The following is a 13759-nucleotide window of genomic DNA, read 5'->3' on the forward strand; positions in this document are numbered from 1 at the left end:
GGGGCTGCGCGGGACCGCGCTCCCCTCTCGCCCCGCTCCGGTGCCGGCGCCCGCGCTCCCCCGGGGCCGCGTTATTCCGGTGAGCGGCGGGAGGAGGGGGCGGCTGCGCGCCGCGGGGTCCGCCCAGCGCCGCCGCTCGCCGCGCGGGCTGAGGCAGGAAAGGAGCGGCGGCTCCGCGCACGAGGAGGAGGAGGAGGAGGAAGGGGGTCTGTCGCGGTGCCGCGGGGCGCGGCGGGCCATGCGCTGCTGCCCGCCCGCTCGCTCAGCATGCGCGGGCCGTGCGGCCGCCTGTGCCTGCTGGCCGCGGTGCTGGGGCTGTGCGCGGGCAGCAGGAACTGCCCCGACCTCCTCGTTGACAGCTGCCTGTGCGCCGCCGAGCGCGCCAAGGCGCCCGGCCGCCCGGCGCTGCGCATCAAAGTGCTCTGCAGCGGCGGAGACTTGCTGGAAACTTTGCCGCCCGCCGTGCTGCCCAACCGCACCGTGACCCTGTGAGTACAGCCGCCGGCAGCGCACCTGGGGATGGGGGGTACAGCCGGGGTGGCAGCTTTCGGGGTAGCCAAACCTGGGTGGGACGGGGGACACTGCATCCCGGGGGTTGGTGAGCCGTGTACACGGTGCTGCCGCTCCGCGCAGCTCCCCAGCGCGGGGAAGGTAGGCAAAATCGCTCCCCGCGCAGATGATCAGCTTTGAAAAAGTACGCGAGAGTTTGTTGTTGTTTCCCGTTCGGAAACTGCTGCTGGCGCCGGGCTGGGGCCGCGGGGCTCGTCCCGGTGCGGGGCGCGGGCCGGGGCTCACCTGGCTCTGGGCCCCAGCACAGGGCAGCGGGACGGATGGCGGGGGCTCCACAGGGCTCCCCGTGGCTTCCCCCGACCCACGGGGTCCGGCCATCGACTGCACACAGGCTCCTGGCAAACCTGAAACTCCGATGCTCTGAGTTGGCCCTACTCAGTTGGTGTCTCCTGGTTTCTCTCCCTTTCCCAGCACCACCCTCCCCATATTTATTTATTTTTTAATTATCAAGTGAGCAGAAAATGCCTTGTGTTTACTGTTGCCTGCTGCACAAAAATTTAAGGGCATGAGATTTGTTGCAACTAAGTCAATGAAACTTTTTATGTCTGTATGGCTAAGTGGAGGTGGAAGTAATGTCCCTGTGATGGACCTGCGCGTTAAGAGCTCTGTGACACTCGCCCTTTAGACCATGCACATATCCAGCAGATCCTTTACTGCTGGATTTAGTTCTGTTGACAATTCATGCTGTGAACATCTCCACTGTTCACTGCCTTTCCTTTAAGTCAACACTTCTAGGAGACAACTGGTAAAGATAGTAATTTATAACATCTGGGCAGCTTGTGCTTGGGAGTGTGCAGATGTGCTGCGCGTGCTTCGGTTCAGCTCCAGCTCTGACTGTTGAGTTGACTTTATGCTGCTTAGATGTGTACTGATTACTCGTCTGGGAAGTTTTGCTTGTTAATGTACAAGAGATAATAACCATATTTCCTGTTAAATTTTAATAGAATGTTTTAGAATAATTTTATTGTATCAACGCAAGTTTTGATCCAGCCAATAAATTCACTGTTACTTTTATTGTTTATATAACTGATTATACAGTTATAGCTGGTTCTCTCCAAAAGGTTGACATCTCGGGTGTGCACAAACTATTTTTTCCAATGGTTAAATGGTTGTGGAAACTCACTTGGCATATCTGCAAAAGCTTCTCAAGCACTGATTTGCAGAATTTTACTTGGAGTGTTTTATTTTATTATTATTTTTTTTAATCTTTTGACTAGTTAGGTGAATCTGGCTGATGGTAGAATGAGCAGAAGTATGTGTTTGCTATAAGAAAAAGAAATTGAGTTCTGAGAAACAGAAGTGAGAGAGGTGAATAGGGGAGAGAGGTACCCTTTTAGGGGTAGGTGGGAGCATTTACTTGCTTATATCTCTGCTATAAGGCACTGCAAGCTTGATAATATTACCCTAAACAGACACATTTCAGATGATGCTTGCTCATGCTCACCCTAGAAGCATGCCGTGTGAAATGTTTTAAGCTTACTTATAAAAAGCCATTCATCTGATAGCTTGTTATCTGTACTTAGTTGATATAAAGCTTACAGGCCATTTCTTTCTACTGTATTTCACTCAAACGCAGGGCCATGTATCACCAAAACATGTCCCTCTTATCTTGCCCCCCTTTTCTTTCTTTTTCTTTCTTTTTTTTTTTTTTTTTTTCTCTCCCTCTTTCCAAAAATAATTTTAAAGCTGAAGGTAAGTTGGGAAAACCTGCAGTCTGGTTTAGGGATATAATACTTTTCAGTAGCTGGAATACATAGGTGACAATTTTATTAAAAGTGTCATAGACTTTCTAGAAGAAACTTGTGTGATTTGGCCAGCTGGGAAAAAAAAAAAGGTGGTAAAAAGCTCAAATGCCAGTGCTCTTGCATTTGTTTTTGTAGCTGCATGGAAGACTTAGAGAAAAGAGAATATTGTAGTAGACACCGCCTGTTTCCATTCACTTTTATGGGCCTGCAGAGAGGAAGAGAGCTTTAACATATGGAACATAACCTCTTGGATTACTTTAAAAATTAAGAAATATTGAGGCAAAAAAAGGATTTTGTGTTTCAGAAGCAGTAGCACTTTAATGAAACAATGTAACAAACAGTAATGACTTTATTTGGTGAATTAAATCATCTCCATGTATATTTATTATATAGGGATGTTGTTTCCTTTTGGAAGGGAAGATTCAAGCCGATCCTGTAACTGCTCAGCAGAGATGACAGAGAAGTTCCCTCTTGTGTGTCTTGTGAGACATTAAGAATAAAATTGTAGGTGTATAACATTTCATTTATGTGCTACGTACTGTTGCTTATCAGCAAATTTAAGTACGTTATTATTTGTTTGCTAATTTTTTGTTCCACCTAACAGACCATGCACCTTGGCTGAGTCTGACAACTTCAGCTCTGTAGGGCATATATGTACTAAAAGTATCACGACTGAAAATACTTTCAAAATGTGACAGACAATATCTGACTTCATATAAACTAACTTGAATTCATCAGAGAAATTTTTACTTGTGACAGGTCTGGATCAATTATTTCCAGTTTATGTTGCAGGAAAGTTCGTATAGGTTCTTGGAAATAGTGTGAATAGTAGACCCACTCAATACTGCTTGAAAGTTCTCAATAAAAATACTGCTCTAGAAAAAGAAACCTCAGATATGAGTTGACAAAGCTACTATTCCCTCCTTTTCTTCTTTATGCCTATGTATGTGTATATGCATACACATGTGTGTGTGTTTATACAAACACCCTTAATTGTTTTGGACTCCTGTTTTCACATTCTTTATCTGGTGTTTCACTACTTTGGAAATGGGATTCAAGTGCTTAATATCAATTAAAAAAAATAGCTGTAACTTAAAAAGTCCTGTTAAAAGGAATTCTAATTGGTATTGATTTGCAGCATCTGGGCCTAGTGTACTGGAAAAAGATGGGAATTGCTCTTTTTTCTTTCTGTGTTGGTGACAGAACAGGCATGTGACTAGTTAGAGAAACGGTTATTAACCACATCCCTCTCATGGCATGAAGGTGTAGACCCAACAGGGAGGAATAATATTCTTTCAGAATAATATACTTTTCTCACATTAGACCTTATGGCTGAATATTTGGGAATATAGAATTAGTATTTGGGGTGAGTGTGTGTGGGTTTTTTTTTTTCTCTCTTTTTGTGTTTTGACTGGATTGTTGTAGTGTGACCTGTTTAAAATGTAACTCTGGAGGAAAAAAAATGTAATTGTTGATCTTCTGACTAACTTGCTGAAAGTTTGGCTATAGGGATAAAGTCTTGGTTAAAATTTGCCCCTTGGAGCACTGTGAAAGGCCTACAGCTTGAAATTTGGGAGCCAGCAGGTTGGTTGGTTCTGTTGCCAGTTATTCCACTTACATTGGAGACTGTATCTATAGGTGTGCATTTCTTCTTTATGTCAAGTGGTATTTAGAAGCTTATTCTTTTAGTTTTCTTAAAGTTTTCAGTTTACTACAAATGTTGAGGTACATGCAGATTGTACTTTGAAGATATAAATGCCATAAATTTCTAATCATGATATCTCTGCCCTCTTAATTCAAAACCCAGTCCAGTGTTTATTCTAAAAGCTGTTATTTTTACAAGTTTAGCCAACATGTACATCTGTATAAGTCTGTTCCTTTAAATGTCATTGTAGAAATGAAAATTTAGGGTAATGTAATTTAGTAGTGTTTGTAGAGGTTCAATATCATACACTTCAAACTTTCATATCTATGCTTTTCTTCAGACTGTGAATCAAGGGCTGTCCTGAACTCCTTTTATTCTTAATTTCAGAGTGAGCCTACACGACTTCAGTGGTGATCCATAGCCATAACTTGTATGTAAGGTTTTTTTTCTCATCTGCAAGGCACTTTATGAACATTAACTAGTGTTCTGAAAGCAGCATTTGTCCCACTTTTCTATTCCAAAATTACTTTTATGTCACTTTCATTTATGTCATGTCTACTGGAATTTATTCTAAGCTATTATATTACTATATTTGGTTCATGTCTAGTCTTGTCTTTTACACTTCTATATTGCTTCAATTTAGGATGTATCAATATGATTTATTTAGTATAAACATTATGCTATAAAAATACATCCCAGAAATACATTCTGTGCCCCAAGGAGCTTTAAGTTGTCCAAAATAAACAAGAGACAAGAATGGAGAGGAGATGAAGAAGAAAACATTATTTAGTAGTTCTATCTCTTCATCTCAAAACTCTTTTCTTTATTAATATGAGGCTTCATATAATATTACTAAATTGTAAATAAAAAAGTTCTTAAAGAATTCACGAACATTTTTACCTCACATAACTTCCTGTGCCCCCTTGCATCATGGCAGCAAAAAGAACAAAAAAACAGGTTTCCTGCTCCATTATTTATGCATGTATACATATTTATATGTGCTTTCTCCAAAAAAGATGGCTTATCATTGTGAAAGAAGCCCCTAGCATAAGGTAAACTGACTTAACACATGTGAAAGACTTGGCAGCTCTGGGACAAATGGTAGAGGACAGCAAGGAAAAAGAGGCAAAAAGCAGTAGAGATCAAAACTCTTTAGCGATTAGTCTAGATTTCTTTAAAAGTTTTTTATTGTGCCCCCCCCCCCCATATAGAATCAGCTGGAGTAATTATGAAATACAAAACTTATGCTTTTTTTCCCTCCTATTATTTCCCACAAGGGAGTATCTGCCTCTGCTCTTGTTTACCTGTCAATAACTTAAGTACTATGATGATGATCAAATTATAACTTTCTGATTAGGAAGCTGATGTGTTGACATTAAACAAAATTCTAATAAAAAAGGAAGATTGAAGGAGATAAAAATGGAGCATCTATTTGTGATTAAGGCCTAATATAAAATGAAGGTTTACCTTACCATTTTACTAGTTATTGTAGTAACTTGGTACATGCAGGGATTTCCTTGCCTCGCTGTGTCAAGAAGATTGCACTATGATGACTTGATTCTTAGTTTCCTTACTGAGGTCAAAGCAAACTAGCAAGCATAGTAATGCATACGGATGGAAAGGGACTTGATCATATAAATGTATTTCTGGTATTTATTGAAATTGCCTAGATGAAGTTGGCATTTAGCGATACTGTATAATTTGTCAGTAGACCATCTAGTGACTCTGCCTTAAACAGGAAAAGGTTTAGTTAATGTTTCATTTTCTTTTTTCATGATCAGAAGATTTGTGTAGAAAAACCTTGTTGCTAAAGTGTAGGTATTCTCATCTGCTTTGCTGAATTGGTGGCCAGGGAGTAGGTGATTTATGAACGTGGAATTTCACATTTTAGGAAGCTGCATGAGTTTCTTCTCTTGGGCCCAAAGTACTGTCAGCTCTTAAAATGGACTGTTTTTTTTTTTTTTTTTTTAAAGATCTGAGAATGCAGTGTTCTTTCTAGAAGGCAGACTAAAATGTTTTCTCAAAAAATCTTTTTCTCTGCCCTCCAAAATAGCTCAATGGCAGTATAAGACGTGAGGTAAAGCAATGTGGAAGGGCACAGTGTGTCTTGAAACAACTCTGTATAGCCAGAAGAAAAGAGTATGAAGAATGTTAGTAAAATGAAACTCCTGATTTTTTAATACTTTTTTTCAATCTTTCAGAAGTTTAAAATAACACATCTTGGTAAATTGACTGATGCCATGTGACAAGAGGGTCCCACGAACACCTGTGAACCGAGAAGCCCATTTATTCCTTTGCTGTTAGTACAAACTCAGAAACTTTGTGCAAGAAAAGGCATCAGGGCCACAGCACTTTCTTGTGCAAGGCTGCTCCCTACGTGGGGCCCTCTGTCATCACGAATTTTGTGACTATTGAGTTCAATCGTGTTCCACATTAGCAATCCTTACTTTCTGCACTATTGTCTTTTGTCCTGTTTTTATAGTGCGCAGTTGGTATAAATCTGGAAGTTAAAGGGCAGATTACCTTCACAGAGACTCTACTCTACAGCCACCAGGAAATACACACACATATATACACATATATATGAAGCTCACGTACTTCCTTCGTGCATGCATGGAAATCGGAGTTTTGTGCCAGCTTGAGTTTCACTACTTAATGGTATCTCTGTATATTCCCAGGGATCTCAACTTGGGCTCTTTAACTTTAATTGTAAGGAAACACACCTACTGATTTCTAAGCTTCATCCTTTTCCATCACCCTGACAGAGTAATCAAAACCACCACATTAAAACGACAGAAGACATGGAAAAAAAAGCCTATATTCTTCTCTAGTCAAGTATGTTTCTTAGGTCAATCAAGTCTGATGTTTAGTTATAGAATTCCCCAAACTAATGTGACTAAAAACTGTATATTATTTATACTAATAACAATTTTTCCATCTACTTTGGAAATTATGTAGTACAGAGAAAGTTTAGGCTTAGTTCTTATTTCTGTGGCAGCGTGCCATTCTTCTCCCTTTTCTTAAAATCATTTCCAACTGTGTTTTCATGCCTGGGACTGATTTGGGAGTACTCTGAAAGTGCATTTAGTCATATGGAAACTCTGCTTTTACTGTTTCTATTATAGTCTTACAGACTTGTTGACAGTTTCTTTTCTGTATTAAGTTGGATATAATCTTATCTGAACAAGAATATGTCAAATGCATAAACTGTTCTGCCAATAAAGTAAGCACACACAGATTTATGGGTTTTGTATTATGCTCATAGACCTATAAATCTTTGCAAAAAAACCCGAGATTTATTCTGAGGTTGTATAGAATTTAGATATGCTGATAGCTATGCAAAAGTAAGCAAATTCTCTTAATTTTTTATTTTAGATTTTCCTTCAGTAAGTGCTTTTGAAATGATTATTCATCAAAATTCATGAAGGTATAAAGGCAATGGCATAAATTTTCGGCATATATTCTGCAAGTTTTGTATAACTTTAAAGCCATAATGATACCTTAATAACAAAGAAATTAATTTTCTTTTTGAGTAACCTGATTGGTTAAGGCCTCCAAAAATACAAATATTCCAAATTATGGCCTCTTCAGATTTTCCTTGTCTACTGAAGAATTACTATATTTCCTTCTAAAGGCAATAAAGTCCATGTTTCCCCATAAAGATCTTATGTTATGGGATAGACTGTCCCAAAGAGTACATTAGTGCATGTTTTATAGACCAAAGTATAACTGGAAGGGTAAAAGCTTCTATCTACTGTAATTTGAGTAAAGAACAAACTAAATCATAGAGTGAAAAAGAAAGTTAAAACCAGTAATAACCAAATCAGGCTTGGAAAATGTGGAGCAGAGCAGAGACTTTATTAAAGAATTGAACACTTAACTATTGCCAAGGACTTAATAAATTTAGTAATTTAGATATCTGCAATATAAAGTGGTATGCATGGTATTTCTGTGAGTGCAGAGAGGTGGAAGAAAAGCATAATCTGTTCTTGAACAATTTTTTCAATACAATAAGCTTTATGGAATCTTCAGAAGAAGTTTACTGAAATACTAGGAAAGTCCCTCTGAAAGAAATGTGCTAACAGCTCAGCACAATGGGGAACTTAACAACATTAAAAAAAGAGGGATTTGCCAATTTTGTGGAATCAAATTTACAGGTGGTTCAGGTCACTGCTAAGAAACTAAACTTTTAAATATTACCATATATGTCCTATCAGAGGAGCTTTGCAGGCTGAGAAAAATGCCCCATTTGGTGTTTTCCCTGGGCCATTCTCTCTGCGCGGGGCCTTCTGCTCTTCTCCCCAGAACCACGCAATCCTGCACATTACCTGGGATGTTTCTGCCCGTTTTCTCCTCAAATGCACCTAATTTTTGTTCACATGTATCACACAATCTCCTTTGCCAGAAATACTTCTCCAAAAAATCCTCCAATCTATCTCCTTCCTTGACAGCTCTGCTCTTGGTCTTCTGACATGCTTCATTCTCACTTTCTCATGTGTATCCTATTCTCTGCTGGACCTTGTGCTTCCTTTGCCAAAGGCTGCTGCTGCTCCTGGCTCTCAGTCTCTGTTGCAGGTTGTTCAGAGGGGAAGAGGAAGAGTTCATTTCTTATCTTTCTCTGCCCTTTTGTGACAGCTTTCTGAACAATGTTGCAGTCCTCTTTCCAAAACTGTGAAATGCATAGAATACAAATAATTACAGTGATAATGCTGAGATCTCCAAGAGTGGGATTATACTGGTTGTAGCTCTGGAGCCAGAAAACTCAACTTTTCAAGATATAGGCAGAAGCAGTCAAGATATAGGCAGAAGCAGACTTGAAGGATCACAGTCCTTTCAGCTGTGATATAGTTAGTGTTGTTTGTGCTCTAAATTTATCATATAGCTCCATCTTAAGTTAGATAAATTAGTGAGTTATTCCCAGTAATGGTTGGCAAATCCACACTAATTTTACAACAGCCACAATTTCCCACGCATGCTGCAGGTGGAGTGCCAGAGAGAAAGCACCATCCAAATGAGGTGACCCTTACAGCTGCGTCACCAGTGCTGTGACCTGCACCCCTGCACCCCTGCCCTGTGACCAGCATTGCTTTATTACATTACATAAATATATATAAATATAAAATAAAAATATACATATATAAATATATTATGTGTATATATATGTAGAGAGAGAGAGTATGCTGTATGTTATTCTGTCTCTAATGAATGTCATCATTATATATCAACTTCTCATCATTATTTACTACAAAAGGCCCTGGGAGAATTGTATGTCTCATCTGTAGCAATTCAATAATCTGTAGAGGGGGGAAGAGCAGTTTTATTATGTTGTGCTTTAAGTATAATGCTCTTTACAGTCTAATATTGTAATTGTTTAACTGTCGTTGTGTTATTTGGTATTCAGAAAATTGACTCAAGCAGTGAGAGATATGTCCATGTATCCAGGTGGCTATTTAAATCCTTGGTCTGTGTAAGAACATTCACATAGCTGGATTTTTCTGGGGGGAAGTGCAGTTCATGTAAGATAAAGATTTATTTGGCAAACTCAGATACTTGCTAGCCTTCATGAAGGTATAGCTAAATTAGCCAGAGCTAATTCAGTTTAAAGAAAGATTTAAAAAATCAGAAAAAGGAAAAGTAGTTTTTCAAGTTTTTTTTTTTTGGTCTTTCCACTCACTTGCATAATAAAAGGGTGAATAATGAAATTCCTGGCTCATATTTAAAATGTGGAAAGTGTGGAGATGTTCATTTATTATTTTGCAGCTTATAATTCTCTTCTTTCTTCCAAATTGTTTCATAAATAACAATGTAAAAAAGGGTCAACAATACAGATTTATGAACCAAAAGAAACTGTAAATACTAAACAAATGTAATAAATTCTAATCTGAATTTCGAGCAAATGAAATCACTACTTTAGACTACTTCATGTTCATTGATTACCATTATAAACCTGTTTCTAATAAATTGTTCTTCCTGAAACGCTTCCTCTTCATTAATTTGTGCCAATATTTAATAACCAGTTCATTAGTGAACTGGTCCATAAAATTGTCTTCATAGCACAATTTTACAGAGCTAAGAGTAAATTGCTGACTTGTTTTTTCCATACTCAGATAATATAGCTATATTGGTAACTGGACAAAATTACTTCAAATGAAACTGGCCTCCATATTTCTCATTTATTGCTACTGAGACCAACCAAGCTGGATGCCTGAACATCCCTGAAATTAAATTTTAAGTTGCTGTTTTCTGGAGGTACCTTGGAAGAACCCAGGCTAACTACTTGATAACTTTATTATGATCACTTTATAAATTATGATTACATGATTACCCCCCTGCTTGGCTATGAAGAGAGAGTAAATACCAGACTTAAGTTTGAAACGGACTAAAGCAAATAATTATTTGAAGGCAAGATTTGCAAAACACCATTTGGGCCGAGGTAGGGTGATTGTTTCAAACAAAGAAAATCCCTCAAGCGATCTTTTATTAAAAAGCACTGAACGTGGTGTTTTTTTTTTTTTTTTTTTTTTTTTTTTTCTCCTCCTGAAAATAACTGTCAAAATTGTGGCTTTGATTTCTCTGCACAGTCAGTGCTCCTGTATGGTATGAAGCTGGTCACGAAAGCCTTGTCCCTGGCTGCTGCTGCCTTTCTGTGGTATTTCTATCCTCCCAAGAATCTTCAGTTCCTTGTGACTTAGATGTAGCTCCTGGCTATTCAAGTTGCTTTTCCATGAACCATTCCAGCCCTTTCTGGGACTGGATGAGCTTTTACATTTTTAGCTCCCTGCAGCAAGCAGGTGTGCTGCTTAACCACATGTTGGTGGGGAGCAGCTTCCCTGTGCTTATTCCTGAGTTTTAAGAGTTGAAAATGTTTCCTTTGGAATTTGTTTCAGCAGAGCTGACTTGGTGATCAAGCTCTGGGATATGGACCCGGTTCTGCCTTTACAAGGGAGCTGCACTCTGCTCTCCTGGTAGTCCTTTTACTTTTCTCTTGTCATCATTAATCACCATCAGCAAGCTGACAGGCAACGGAGTGATGAAGTTTCAGGAGATAGAATTGATTTATACTATTAATAGTATACTTTCTTGCAGATAATTAGTGATGTCTTTAATTTCGCGAAGAAGGTAAGGTGATAAAACATTCTGTAAGTGGAGTCATTACACTTAACTCAGTCCATGGAGAGATGTGTTTGTGATCTACAAAAAAAAGAGGAGAGGAGGGGGGAAAAAAATAAAAAGGAGAGAGAGAGAAAAAAAACCCACACCACTCCTGCTTCTAGTGCATTGGGTTATTAAAATGTGACTAAAAGTTTAAAGTCAGACTTCTTGTTTATTGGCCTAGTTTTCTGGTGGCAGATTGATAGATTTACCTCTATCTTCCTGAATATTAAGTACATCTTTGCTTTTCCATGAACATTGAGGCCAATCTGTTTTGCTTCTTACCTATTTGTACTATGGAAAGGCTAGAGTGAGGGGAAGCATGATGGAGAGAAAAACTATCAAACTGCAATAACAGCACACCTATGAAAAAAGCTTTTAGAGGAGGGAAATGATTTTAACAGGTATACAGTACTGGTCAATTGGTTCTTCTTTTTCTACTGGAAATCATTTTTATTGGTATTGATGCTAGTAATTTCTTTGTGCAGAAAGACTGCAGAATGTTGGCTTTGCTGATATCCAGGTTCCTAGTTAGATGTGTGGGTTTTTTTTTTGTTTGTTTTTTTTTTTTTGCTTATGTACCTTATTTGGTTCACATCTCTAAGTCACATAACATGCTAATATTGGATTAATTGACCTTGTTACTTTGACCATGGGTCACTCTTCTACATGTCTGAGACTGGAAGGAAAATGGGTAAAAGAAACTAGAAATGGCGGGGTGGGGGGGAACACTCTTTGACCCAAATTTTTGGACTAGGATAAAAAAAAATATTTTGAGCTGGATTTCTTCCCTCTGCTCTAAACTAGAAAAAGTCTATTCTGGAATGCCTTGTTCCTTTGGTCTGTGACTCCACGCTGTGTTAGTATCTGGGGGACCTACCTGAGATGTATACTTGTTCTCTAAACATCTGCTATTTTGGGCAGGCTTTCTATAACACCTTAGCTTCCAATCTACCTGGTCACAGGGGAGGCTACTGATTCCTATTTTTTTTGTCACTTTGCTCTGTGCTGTTTTCCTTCCTGATTTGTCACCCTGCTGCTGACCACTTCTTTAGCCTTTAGTTATGGGACTTACCTTCCAGGGACTCACCAGCTGGGAAGTCCTCCTCTTGGCCTTTGATAGGAATGTCTTAGCCTCTGTGAGCCATTAGGGTGCCTAAAGTCTGCTAGATTGTCCCTGAGAAAGGAGATCATTCAATAAGTTGCTGTAGTATACAGCAACACCCTCCTCCATCAACAGGACTTGCACTCTTACAAAAGGACAAAATGCTTAAAATTCAGATCACTTCTTCCCTTTATTGATCTGTGCAAGTAGTTTGAAGATTTACAGACCTTGTAGATGAAATGCTGTCCAGTTGTTAAGAGACAGGCCTGCTCGATAAATGCACTCTCCTCGAATCTGGACAAACAACCATTGCTGGCTACAGACTAGAGGTTGAAGGGCTTCCTGCAATCGCCCTGGCTGAGTGACCATATGGAGCTTGCCCTGCTCAAGAGGTTCCCCAGCATATAGTTATAAAGGAACAACTATCTGCTTCGAGCTTGCAAGTGTTTACTTCCAGGAGTTTTCTTTGAGCTTGCATTGCTTTGCAATAGAAATCACTTTGTAGAAAAACATGCCCTCTAAACAAATACTGTTTTAGGAAGTTGCTTGGTCAGTGCTCAAAAGAATAATCATTCGGGGTCTTGGGATAGGTGACGAAGTGAATTTTTAACAGGAAAATAAGTATGCTGTATTAGCTATGCTAGTCTTTTTCCTTCTTCTTTCCTCCTTCTGTTTTCCAGAAGAAGATTCCTAGAAAATGAAGATTAAATTCAGTATTTACAAAAGTTATGTCAGAAAGGTGGGCTTAGAAATGCTAGAAATACCATGTGTACCTTGGTTAACTCTGAGCTACATACTATTTATTTTGAGGAGTGATATTCTAGAAGTAGGATATATCCTATCTAAGTGACAGCTTAGCAGTAGGCAACAAGCAGAGCATCATGTTTCCATTATGTAAGTGCATGGTGCACCTATGTCTTGAATTCTGTGCACAACTCTAGTTCTTACATGTCAAAAAGGATGTAGGAGGACAAGGAAAGGTACAGGGAAAGTCAATAAATGTACAGGGCTGTGGATTGTGTATGAGGAGTGATGAATAGCTGAGGGAATTTGAACATAAAAAAGTCAGTCTTTTCTTGGTGAAAGTGAACGGGGAAGATTTTTAACTTTTTTCCCTAGTAAAGGATTGAGGAGGCACCAAATTACTGTATTTGTGTTTCATAAGAAGTAAGCAGTAGTTCATACCACACTGGTAAACTGTGGTGCTATTTGCCTTATCCTTTTTTTCTTTTTTCTTTTTTCTTTTTTTTAATATATACATGTATCTTCTCTTGGACTCTTAGGAAAGACAGGAGAATGATCTCCATGGACCTCTGGTCTGATTTGTTCTTTTGACTTGATGCCATTAATCATCCAGATGGAAAATATAAACTTTCTTGGAAGAGAGATTCAGGGGAAAGGATTGCAGCCTCGGGCAGATCTGTAGAGTAGCCGGGATCATTTGGCAAGCTGCGCTCGACAGATCAACTTTCATCTTAACATGGCCAAGAACAATGTCATATACCCAGAACAAAGAAAGTAGTTCACAGTTCTATGTTCAAG

At 39.2% G+C, this 13759-nt stretch overlaps 1 protein-coding gene across 1 annotated transcript in view; it reads left to right on the plus strand.

Moving 5' to 3' along the window:
- The first annotated feature begins 267 nt into the window (after positions 1-267).
- Positions 268-13759, plus strand: part of LOC104572907 (adhesion G protein-coupled receptor A3) — a 242508-nt gene continuing 229016 nt past the window's right edge. Inside the window, exon 1 of the mRNA XM_088528799.1 lies at positions 268-488. Coding sequence (XP_088384925.1) covers positions 268-488 — 221 coding nt within the window. The remainder of the gene's footprint in view (positions 489-13759) is intronic.

Source organism: Tinamus guttatus, unplaced genomic scaffold, assembly GCF_059628265.1.
Source record: "Tinamus guttatus ecotype Peru unplaced genomic scaffold, ASM5962826v1 Tinamus_guttatus_pri_ptg000314l, whole genome shotgun sequence".
NCBI classification, from domain to species: domain Eukaryota; kingdom Metazoa; phylum Chordata; class Aves; order Tinamiformes; family Tinamidae; genus Tinamus; species Tinamus guttatus.